The following is a 12,888-nucleotide window of genomic DNA, read 5'->3' on the forward strand; positions in this document are numbered from 1 at the left end:
CCACCACGTTTGGTGCAGGAAGACACTAAAAATGGGCAATTCTCAGGAAAGTGCTCGGAAACAAAAGGAAAAAAAGAAAAACCTGACATCGTCTTTCCTATTGGTGGAAAAATGCACCACATGGCTGATCAAAAAACTATCTGACGATGCACAAAATTTGGTTGCTGGGGAAGAGAGGGAAGTCTAGAGACGCTGCCACTCGGTGGAAAACGGCAGGAGAAACAAACACCCTAGAGGCGTCAGGACTGTGATGGGAACCTTCTTGTTACAGACAGGAAATGTTTAGGAAGTGATTTTGGAATAGCACAAATAATTTGTGTGGAATCTTATTTTGACACATGATTTCAAATAAATAAATAAAAAAAAAAGGTTTTCATTCACTTTGGAAATCCAAAAAACATGTGAGGCATTGCCTGCATTTTATTGAAAAACCTTTATATATAACATTGCTGTTTGCTAAATTTTTGTATAGTTTTTTTTGTTTAAAAAGATCAAAGTTTTTCCTCCTCAGATTTTATGTTTTTGTGGGAATTTAGGTCCAATGCGTCAAAATAGTTTGTCAAAATGAAAAAATGAATGTAAATGAACATATTTGAGGTTTTGCTGGAAGAAATGATACCAAACAAGGTAAATTGGTTTTAAGGTGAAATATAGAAGTAAAATCAAAAGTAGTGGAAAACAGCAAGACTCCAGTGAGTTACATATGCTGCCCCTCCTTGTGGCCTGAAGTGGAATTGCTACATACAGTGGCTTTAATCAGTGTTTTGTTTAGGATGATGTCTGTCTTCCTCATAATTAACATTCTGATTTAACCGACCTTTCTGGTGACATTTAAATGTGTTTTAACGGTTGTTTCCCTGCAGTTCATAAAGGAGATGGACAATGAAAAACGGATGAGGCTGCTGCAGTTCGTCACTGGAACTTGTCGCCTGCCTGTCGGAGGTTTCGCCGACCTGATGGGTAAAAATAACAGAAACACAAAAAATGTTGTATTTATTTCCACATTCAGCTAATGCATGAACATCACTCCTGTAAATCTGCTTTCCAACAGATGTTTTGTTTTATTTTGTTTTTTTATACAAACCGTCTGTTAACTTAACGTTCCTGTGTGTAACCGTCACACTCACGATGACGTGTTTAATTAACCAAAATAACGGCAGCTGCTGCTAACGAGCGTCTCTTCACAGGAAGCAACGGCCCTCAGAAGTTTTGCATTGAGAAGGTTGGAAAAGAAAACTGGCTTCCCAGAAGTCACACATGGTGAGTTCACGCAACCGGCAGCAGAGCAAGGGTACGATTTATAAACCTACTGTGCTAAAAGGTTTTCTTTTTTTGCTTTTAAGGGAGTATTTCATTGAGTAAGTCTATGGGCTCAAATTAAAGCCATAAATATTTTGTATCTGTAAATAAACGTTGTACTTGTAGAAATATTTTGTGCATGTGCAAAACATATTTGAACTTGTAGAAATATTTTGTGCAAGTACAAATATGTTTTGCACATGCACAAAATATTTCTACAAGTAAAAAAAATTTTGGCACATGCACAAAATATTTCTACAAGTACAAATATGTTTTGCACATGCACAAAATATTTCTACAAGTACAAAGTTTATTTACAGATACAAAATATTAATGGCTTTAATTTGAGCCCATATAAGTCATCATAGGTCAAATCAAAACCTGCATTTTGAACCAAAGAAATCTTTTCTAGGATGTAAGTTGTTGTAGATTTTTCTTTCCACTGCAGGAAGCAGGAGCTAAGTGCTGTCTTACTTTAGAGGTTACTCAAAACGTTCAGGGTGGGGCTTGCAGTGCAAAACTCTCCCACATGGTCAAGTATTCTCAGTATTTAATTTGAGCATTTGTAAGTAATAACAATCGAAGGCGAATAATAATAAAAAAAAAAATGTTTTCAAAAATCTAAAAACAGCACATTTCTAGTTTGGACACCTGACGTTTGGTCTTCGTTTTCCCATCATTCCATCACACACCAAAGAAATGTCCTTAGTTTCTGTTTCACTTTTGTTTTGAATACAAGATAACAGTCCGCTTCTCAATTCAGTTCTGGTTTTAGAGCAGAAAAAGTTATTTTTCCTCTGAAAGGTAAAAGTAAAAAAAAAAAAAAAAGTGAGTGACAATCGAAATAAATAATTGACCTGGTACTTTTGGTCAAAATGCACCTGAACTTTATTTTTTTTTAGAAAAGATGACTTTTACCTTTTCGTACATGTTAGCGTCTGATGTTAACTTTAGTCATAATTGCTTCAGATTATGCTGTTTGTAAAAACTTCTGTTAGAAGATATGATTTTCAGATTATGAAGCTCAAGAATGAGATCAAGTCATATTTAGGCAGAAACAACTTTTCATTAACTGTATTTGGCCTTCAATCAATTTTTGGCAGGTGAAGATGCCTATTTTGTGTTGTAATGGTCCTTTAAAAGAGTTGTAATACTTGACAAATAATGTAATATATTTGTTCATTTTCAGTCCAGAGTTCTAAATTTTGTGTTTTAAGTATTTAAGAATGTTATATACACTGGATTTGAAACACCTGAATGACTATTGGGTTATATATATATATATATATATATATATATATATATATATATATATATATATATATATATATATTACATTACAATAATGTAATAAGGTATTACATTATTGGTAAAAATGTTATTACAATATCCGTCAGGATATTTTATTACATTATTGCAAATTTTATTACATTTTCAGGAAATTATTACATCATAGGGTGCTACAAGGCCGCCGATCTTTTTTGGCCCCACATGGTCAGAAGTGGTATTACAACATATAAACGCTCTAAAATAAAGGAGGAAAAGCCTAATGCCAAGCTGAAATGTTGTCCATTTTTCCTCCCTAGCTTCAACAGACTGGACCTGCCGCCTTACAAGAGCTACGAGCAGCTGAAAGAGAAGCTGATGTTTGCGATTGAGGAGACGGAAGGCTTCGGCCAGGAGTGATCCATCGTTTGATCCATCGTTTCAGTACCGGGTGCAAGAGTCAGGACGCGGTGAAAACGGGGAGCCTCTGCAGAACAGGCAGGACTTATCTGGGAGTCCACAATCATGCATGTACGCACCTGCCGGTACCTTTCTGGGAGCTTTTCCTGCATTACCGGCACATATTTGGGATTTGGGAATCTGCCCTGTTCACGGAGCTCACAGCCTGATCGATGTGGGAAAAATTAGAGTTTAAAACTGAAATGCAAAAGCTGCTCCCGTCTCTGAGAATGTCAGCCGTCGTGACATCAGTAGATTCACAAACGCGTGATCACAAGGAGCACTGGTTTCAGCAATAATAATAATAATAATAGACTGAGAAGGTGTGGTTTTAGTGTTTTCTTTATTTTTAAACGTGATCCAGCTGCATTAGAATAAGACTCACACTTTAACCTGCATCCGTACTAATGATTGAACGTTTTTACGAGCAAAAAACGGCAACACAGGGGCAGGAGGAGACGAGTAACTCTTAAAAACGCCGTGCTCCAAATTAACAGATAAATAACAAGACAATCTTGGTGCTTCAGAGATTTTGGGATCCTGTTTTGTGCTCTGGGTTAAATAGTGTTTGATCTGTGAATCGATTAATGATTGTGAAAAGTGTTGTAACCTCCATTATTTGTAGTGGTGGTGGCAAATGTGAAACACAACTTTAACTGACCCTAGTTTTATAGGGCCGGAGTTTGCTCGCCGTGGCGTGAAGTGGGACTTTGTGGATTAGAGTATACTCTGTAAGACCTTTTACGGATCTTTAATTTCAGCTTTAATAACATTTTACATCTTCTGTCTTTTTAATTTAATTTACAGAGCGATCTTGATTTAAAACGAGATCCTGGAGAAATGCTTTATGATCTAATTCATTTTTATTATTATTACTATTATTAATACTTAAACAAACCCTAAAAACAGATAAAACACCAAAACTAGGTCAAACCAAATCAAATTTCCAAATTTTAGGGCATTTTCGATGCATTACTTGAGAAACGGCATGTAGCTCTTCATAAACTTGTAGCATCTGAATCTGACGGAGCTCCTTCCTCGACTTCGTCAAAACGCCACAGAATACCTCGACGTGGAGAAGGAAGATTAACAAATAAAATAAAAAATTAGCAATACTCCTAGAAAAAGACAGAATGCAGTATTTTAACAGTTTAGTCTGCGCTTATTTCACCTGCAGAACACATTACCTCTGATTAACGTCCCGTTGCACCAAACACTCGTCTTCCGTCGGCTGCGTTTCGTTTGGACTGAATAACATCGTAGAAATGTACGAAGATGAAGTTTAAAAATGTGACGGCGAGGTGAAGATTGTGCTCATGTTGGATCCTTTCATTAGTCCTTTCACCCCTGAAATAATAAAACACCGGGTTCTTGTAAGGGCTCAAATTAAAGCCATAAATATTTTGTATCTGTGAAAAGATGTTCACATGTATAATAAGGTTTTGCAGCTGTATAAAACAATTTGTGCTTGTGAAAATAAACTTTGTACTTGTAAAAATATTTTGTACATGTGCAAAAAAAATTGGTACTTGTAGAAATATTTTTTGCACATGTACAAAATATTTCTACAAGTACAAAGTTTATTTTCACAAGCACAAATTGTTTTATACACCTGCAAAACCTTATTACACATGTGAACATCTTTTCACAGATACAAAATATTTATGGCTTTAATTTGAGCCCATAGTTCTTGTGTTTTTTTTTTTTGCCATGTTGGAGTGTAAAATTTGAATAATTGTGTGGTAACGGAGGAACGTTTGATTCTGGCGGCGTTATTTAACAAATCTCAGCCCTTTTTATGTTCCTTCCTGCACACGGGAGGTCCAGACTTTCAACACCGTAGTTTCCACATGCGTGTTGAAGCGCTTTATCGGCCGGTCGACCTCACGATGACGCCGAGATGATGAACCAAAGGGTTCTGGGAAACGGATAATTTGGTTCTGATCAGAGTCTCTAGGAACTAACAGGACTAAGATGAGCGACCTCTGAAAAGCGGGCGGCCCTCAAGTTAAGGAATAACTCACTGTGATATATAAAAATGTTTTATTTATAACTGGAATGCAGCAACTGAGACAAAGTTGGTGTGAAAAACGAATGTATGTGGACGACGAGGCGCTGCGTCCCGTCGCCTGACGCTGTCCAACCCTCCGGGCTCAGAACCAGAGCCCAGAAAGATTGATAAACTGCGTAATTATGTGAACATCATTAAGCATTGCTCCTTTTGGTTTTTTTCCCTCTATATCTAAACTAAACCACTGTCACTCTCCTGTATATGAAAATAAGTTGTAAATGGTGTCAATAACAATATTTCTTTTTTAAAAGAGAAGTTTTAATAAGAAGTTTATGGTAATGCTCTATTTTCTTTTCCATGTTTAATTCCTGATGTACATGAAAGATGTGTAATATAGAAATTGTCACCTTAATAAATTAAATAAAATATGCTTTTGTGTTGGTGTCTTGAATAAAGCAAAAAAAATGTAAAATGTTAATGCTCCTTGTACCCTGAATTTAAGTGCCACATTAGATTCTCTTCAGAGGTAAATTAACTTCTGTGAAGGATTAAAAAGCAAAGTGCTTAATGCTGATAACTAATTTTGTGACTCCTGCTGTAACTTTTCTCAGCTCAGTCCACTGTTTTTGAAAGAAATCTGACTTTTTGGGAAACTAAAATTAGTGATTTTATAGTGAGTACTTCTCAAGTTCTGTGCTCTCTCTTAAGATGCCACAGAGTTTTTGCTTATTTTACCAGCAGTTTACAAATAATAGAACATTGATAATATATCATAATTTAATTTAAATAAATCTAAAACAGTCTTCTTGTTTTTTTTTTTTTATTTTCTTTACTTTGACAATTTTTACTCCAAACATGAACGTCTCGCCGATGTGTGCAGAAACATAGACATATATACGTATATACAGGACTGTCTCAGAAAATTAGAATATTGTGATTTTCTGTAATGCAATTACAAAAACAATTAAAGCTGCAAGCAGCAATGAACGGGCCCTCGCACTCACGGCCACCGCCCCCCATAAGTATCAGAAATGACACCACCCACGACTTCCTATGTCAAACCATTGAAAAGTTATAGCAGAAAAAAGGGACAACCAATCAGAAGAAGGGGCGGGGCTAATTCAAGCCAATGAAGGTCAAGGACTCCATACAGAATCTGATGACACCACCCACGACTCTCTATGTCAAACCATTCCAAAGTTATAGCAGAAAATCGGGACAACCAATCAGACGAAGGGGCGGGGCTAATTAAGGCCAACGAAGCTTAAGGACTTATTACAGAGTCCCATGACACCACCCACGACTTCCTATGTCAAACCATTCAAAAGTTATAGCAGAAAAAAGGGACAACCAATCAGAAGAAGGGGCGGGGCTAATTTAAGCCAATGAAGGTCAAGGGCTCCATAAAGAATCTGATGACACCACCCACGACTCTCTATGTCAAACCATTCCAAAGTTATAGCAGAAAATCGGGACAACCAATCAGAAGAAGGGGCGGGGCTAATTAAGGCTAACGAAGCTTAAGGACTCATTACAGAGTCCCATGACTCCACCCACGACTTCCTATGTCAAACAATTAAAATGTTATAGCAGAAAAAAGGGACAACCAATGACAAGAAGGGGCGGGGCTAATTCAGGCCAATGAAGGTCAAGGACTCCATACAGAATCTCATGACACCACCCAGGACTCTCTATGTCAAACCATTCCAAAGTTATAGCAGAAAATCGGGACAACCAATCAGAAGAAGGGGCGGGGCTAATTAAGGCCAACGAAGCTTAAGAACTCATTACAGAGTCCCATGATACCATGCGTAATGCGTGGTGTCGCAGGATGTAGACGCACATTTTGATGTATAACACACCTGGGGGCACGTTACGGTTCGGGCTGAATTAACTGCCGACGGAATGGCATAAATTTCGCCAAAATGACACAATGTATTCAAAATGGCCGACATCCTGTTCGGCTCTCTATTTGTTTAAATATTAATATGCATATTCAACTTGAACCGTTTCTGCCTCTGGTTGGTCATTCACACTATACACATTGAGCTCAGCAGCCGAACCTGGTTTTTCTAAACATTTTTCACTAATGGTCAATTAGCCTATCACTTAAGTTGTTATCCATTGCGCTTGCTACAGCTTGGTGAGCTAGCCAGGAGCTCAATAAGTGTGAATACCTTTGATATTTTTTTTTTGGTTCATTTTCATATTTTCATGTCAAAATGGAGTTTGTTAAACTTGGGGTTAATTTAGCCAAGTCAGTGCTTGTCAAAAGTGACACAAACACATCAGAGACAGATCGCAAACTTTTTGACATTTTAACAACAACCTTTGGGCCTATTGAAAGAGTTGAAAGGGTTGAAGACCCTCTGGATACTAAACACAAAAACCTGGTCGTTGAGTTTATAGATGACTCCGCCCTAATCACTTCAGAGTCACTGTTACCAATGGTGCAAGAAATGGAGGATGAGGGAGTTGTCTATAATATAACATCTCTTGCAAATGAGTACCTGATGTCCAATCAATGCAGTCCTTGGTTCTTATTGGCACGAACACACTTGATGTTCTCTATGAGAGAAGTCTGGAAGACAATCTGCCAATTAATCATTCACTCCCATATGGGTACAGAGCGGTACTGAAGATTCTTTAGCTGAGATACAACCAATCCAATCATGGTGTAATCAGACTCCACGGCAAGAATCCCCAAACCATTCCTCCAAGAGGAACAGTGGTTCTGGAAGGAACATCTGCCAATTGCTTTTTGCAAAACGCTGTCATTGAGCATCCATGCTCATTCTCTTTACCTGGCAGCTTGATTGTTCAAGCATGCTTGGTTGACTGTTCTAAACATCAACCCTGTCAGTTGCCTGTCATTGTGAGCAATGAATCTGATCATGATGTTATCATCCCTGCCAGATCTCCTATTGCACAAATGAGTGCAATCAACGCCGTCATTACAAAAGAGCAAATTGCATCTGATCCAGTGCATTCTTCATCTCAGTCACTGAACTTCAACTTCGGTGACTCACCTCTCTCATCTGAATGGAGAGAGCGCATTACAGCAAAGCTTAGCAGCATCCCAGAAGTCTTTGCTAAACATGACCTTGACTTTGGCAAAACTGATAAAGTTACTCACCGAATCAAACTTTCAGATGAAACTCCATTCAAGCAGAGGCCAAGACCCATCCATCCTCAAGATGTTGATGCTGTTCGCACACATCTGCAGGAACTCTTTGAAAGCGGAATGATCCGTGAATCTGAATCACCCTTTGCATCACCCATCGTGGTGGTAAGGAAGAAAAATGGCACTGTACGACTTTGCATTGATTACAGGAAGTTGAACTTACAGACCATCAAGGATGCTTATGCCTTGCCAAAACTTGAAGATGCCTTCACAGCCCTCTCTGGCTCTGAATGGTTCTCGGTACTCGACCTGAAATCAGGTTATTACCAAATTGAAATGGAGGAAGCAGATAAAGTAAAAACTGCCTTTGTATGTCCCTTAGGATTTTGGGAATGGAATCGCATGCCCCAAGGAGTAACAAATGCACCGAGCACTTTTCAAAGGCTAATGGAGAAATGCATGGGAGAAATGAACTTGAAGGAGGTCCTTGTCTTCATTGATGATTTAATCATCTTTGCACCTACCTTGGAAGAACATGAAGCAAGGCTAATGAAAGTGCTCAACCGGCTGAAAGAGTTTGGTCTCAAACTCTCTGTTGAAAAATGCAAGTTTTTTCAAACATCTGTGAAATACTTGGGACATGTAGTTTCACGCAATGGCGTTGAGACTGATCCAGACAAGATTAAAGCACTCACTGTAGAGGAATTGTTTTTATGTATGTATAATCATTTGGTTGAAATCTAACATTGGTAACCTTCTACTTCAAAAAAAGAGCTTTATGAACTTTAAGCTAAAGGAGGAAGAAAAAGGACAGTGTGCGTATCTCTCCGGCATGTGTGCCCCTGAGTGACGCAGGTGTGGATGTGTGTTTCTCTCCGTGTCTCTCTCTCTCTCCCTCTTTCTGTGTGGGGGTATGTGTGTGTCTTTCCTCCCCATCTTGTAGTAGAAAAAGAGTAATAGTTTTGTATAATCAGTGTTATTTTTTAAAACTTTGGTGTCCACGAAGAATCACTGCAACTCCATGAAAAGGAATGTGTGTGTTATGAAGTATCTGCTTGTATTTGCTCAGATTGGAAGGAAACACATGCTTGGGCCTCTTGCAAATAGGCCTCATTCTGTGTATGTGCAAAATTATCTCCCCTTTGTTGGGTACAAGGGGCGTCATACATCACACCAGGTGTCTAGAGACTGCCCTTGTTTGAACAATTTACACCAAAGATTAGTAATAAACGAGTATCTCTCGGGGAATCCTCCCTATGAGGGCCAAAACGATCTCCAGATTTTAGGCAATGACATCACACTTGGGAGACGACACCTGTAGTGGTAAAAAAGACGCTGGGGAGGGTGGATAGTGAGGTAAGAAGTTGAATGATTTATGTATGTACCACTTGTGGAACTGACATGAGGAGAAGGTTTTAGGGATATTGTTGGATACAGGGGTGTGGCCCTCAGATCCTTCAAAAGTATATAAGACGGATGATTTGATGCAAAGTTTTAGAGTCGGTACCGGGACCATGCCGGCTCTCCTGTGTGTGGTACTGATTGTAATTCTTGCAATAAAGACCTGCACAGTATTTGGACGGAACACCAGCTGAAACTTTGACTCCAGTGTTTTCTTCAAGTCCGCGGATGAAGGAAAAACTTAGTCTATGTGGGGTAGGAAAAACTTAGAATCATGTGGAGGTCCCAAAAAGGATTTTCTCTACATCACTACCTGGCCAGTACCCAAAACCTTGAAGGAACTCAGGTCCTATCTTGGATTTGCGGGGTACTACAGAAGATACATAAAAGGCTATTCTGCTATTGTCAAACCCCTCCATGATCTCACATCTGGCTACCCGCCATCCCAGAAAAAGTTCAGAGCAACAATTAAACCAGAACAATATTTGAATCCCAAACAGCACTTTGGAAACCGTTGGACACCTGCTTGTCAGGAGGCTTATGACACTGTAATTCAGAAACTCACTACTGCTCCGGTTCTAGCTTTTGCTGACCCCCAAAAACCATACCTACTGCATACTGATGCCAGCTCCATTGGTCTGGGAGCTGTGCTATATCAGGAGCAGGAAGGACAGAACAGAGTCATTGCTTATGCGAGCAGAGGACTCTCTCGCAGTGAATCCCGTTATCCAGCACATAAACTGGAATTCCTAGCTCTCAAATGGGCAGTAACTGAAAAGTTCAGTGACTATCTATATGGAAATGATTTCACAGTTGTAACGGACAGTAATCCTCTTACTTACCTCTTGACAACAGCTAAACTGGATGCAGCCAGCTACAGGTGGCTTGCCTCACTTTCCACCTATTCCTTCAAGATCCTGTATCGAGCAGGCAAGCAAGCTGCTGATGCAGATGGGCTTTCCCGCAGACCACATGGTGATCTGTTGGACGATTTCAAATCTCAAAAGGAAAGGGAGCGAATACTAAAGTTCTGGGAACATCATTTGCCTGATTCTGAACTCATTCCCGTTGACCAACCCACTGTTCAAGCCATTTGTGACAGACAGCTTGTCTACAGTTCCTATCCCCCAACACAGACTCTTGTCCAATCCCTTTCTATGTCCCTTACAGCCCTCCCAGACAGTTTTACACATGACCAGCAGTTCGGATCCTCAGTCATTCCTCAACTTACAGAAACTGAGATCGCTGCAAAACAAAGAACTGACCCAGTCATACAGCATGTGATAACTCAACTGGAAAGTGGAATCACACCCCCTCCTACCTTGAGGGATGAACTTCCCGACCTGCCACTTCTTCTTAAAGAACTGAATCGTTTGGAGCTCCGGAACAACGTTCTTGTAAGAAAGAGGCAGATCGGTTCTCAATGTTCTTTCCAACTGGTCTTACCACAAGAACTGCGAAACCAAGTTCTCATTGGTCTGCATGACCGTATGGGCCATATGGGAATGGACAGGACACTTGATCTGGTCCGAACCAGATTTTATTGGCCAAGGATGTCTGCTGATGTAATCACAAAGATCAAAACCTGTGAAAGGTGTGTGAAAAGGAAATCCTTACCTGAGAAGGCTGCACCTCTTGTCAACATAAAGACAACAAGACCGCTGGAACTCGTGTGCATGGATTTCTTATCACTGGAACCAGATGGAAGGATCAAAGACATTCTTGTAATGACGGACCATTTCACGAAATATGCTGTTGCAATACCCACACCAAATCAAAAAGCCAAAACTGTTGGCAAATGTCTATGGGATAACTTTCTAATTCATTACGGAATTCCTGAAAAACTCCACAGTGATCAAGGACCAGATTTTGAATCCCGAACAATAAAGGAACTTTGCAAAGTAACAGGAATACACAAAATCCGGACAACACCATATCACCCCAGAGGAAACCCAGTGGAACGATTCAATCGTACACTGTTGAACATGCTCGGAACTCTAACAGAACCGGACAAAAGTAACTGGAAGGATTTTGTCAACCCACTAGTGCATGCATACAACTGCACCAGGAATGATGTCACCGGATTCACGCCTTACGAACTTATGTTCGGACGTCAACCGAGACTCCCCATTGATTTAGCTTTTGGACTGCCTGTTACAGACAACCAAACTACTTCTCATTCTCAATATGTTCAAGATCTCAAATCTCACCTAGAGGAAATCTATAAAATAGCGACTGGAAATGCAGAGAAAGTCATGCAAAGAAACAAAGCCAGATTTGACAAGCATGTCACTGCCTCCGAATTATCTGTTGGAGATCGTGTTTTGGTCAGAAATGTACGCTTGAGAGGCAAACACAAACTAGCAGACAAATGGGAATCTGACGTGTACATTATTGTTAAAAGAGCTGGTACTCTTCCTGTTTACACCGTCAGACCTGAGAACAAGGACAAGCCTTCTCGAACATTACACAGGGATCTTCTACTCCCTTGTGGGTACTTACCTGCACCTGTAATGTCTCAACCGAAGAAACAGCCACTCAGACCAAAACCACTCCCGCAACCAGATAATCCTACCAACTCAGAAGACCTATCAGATGAAGAGGAAACCATCCCATCTCGCTGGTACAATTCTGAACCTCCTAAATTCACAACAGTAATTCACGTTCCAAACCCATCTCTCATGGTTCCAACACCCATGGAGAGCATATCCTCTGGTGCAGTACCAGAGGATGCTCCTCTGAACCTATCCAACTTACCTGATTCCAACTCACCTGATGTCAATGACAACCCTGAAAACTCATACTTACCTGATCCCATACCTGAAAACTCATACTTACCTGACGACCCTGAAACCCAAGAAAACGTACCTTTACCTGGAACACCAGAACTAAGTTCTGACTCTGATCATGAAGACATAACCCAATCCCCGGACGCACCACTTACCTCAGATTCTTCAATCTCGGACACTAGTGACGACCTCCCCGTGGTTGAGGTCAGGCGTTCATCTAGAGCCTCAAAACCACCAGACCGATTACATTATTCAAAACCTGGGCAATCAGATGCAGCAAAATCATTATTTCATGGGTTAACTACTGCATTAGCATATGCCTTGACAGGCCCAGGTGTTCCTGAATGCGAACAGTGTTCTATGTACTGTACTGATCAATCGACCAAAACCAGTTGACACTAAGCTACTAACATGTACAGGGACGTACCTGAGAAAAGGGGGGGAAAGTGTAACCCAGGTAGCCATGGTTACCACTCCTGTCTGTTCCTGACAGTCAAAGCTTTTAGTGATGTCACATCCCCCTTCACTTCCTCCTCAGT

General features: G+C 40.1%; 1 protein-coding gene across 3 annotated transcripts in view; it reads left to right on the plus strand.

Annotated features, from left to right (window-relative positions):
* Positions 1–4,474, plus strand: part of LOC133457487 (E3 ubiquitin-protein ligase Itchy-like) — a 47,944-nt gene extending 43,470 nt beyond the window's left edge. For all 3 annotated transcript variants that reach the window (XM_061736817.1, XM_061736818.1, XM_061736819.1), the window contains exons 22-24: positions 864–960; positions 1,188–1,260; positions 2,886–4,474. In XM_061736817.1, the coding sequence (XP_061592801.1) occupies positions 864–960; positions 1,188–1,260; positions 2,886–2,985 (270 nt within the window). In that variant the 3' untranslated portion in view covers positions 2,986–4,474. The remainder of the gene's footprint in view (positions 1–863; positions 961–1,187; positions 1,261–2,885) is intronic.
* The last annotated feature ends 8,414 nt before the right edge of the window (positions 4,475–12,888 follow it).

The sequence above is a fragment of the Cololabis saira genome, chromosome 12 (assembly GCF_033807715.1).
Source record: "Cololabis saira isolate AMF1-May2022 chromosome 12, fColSai1.1, whole genome shotgun sequence".
Lineage (NCBI taxonomy): Eukaryota > Metazoa > Chordata > Actinopteri > Beloniformes > Belonidae > Cololabis > Cololabis saira.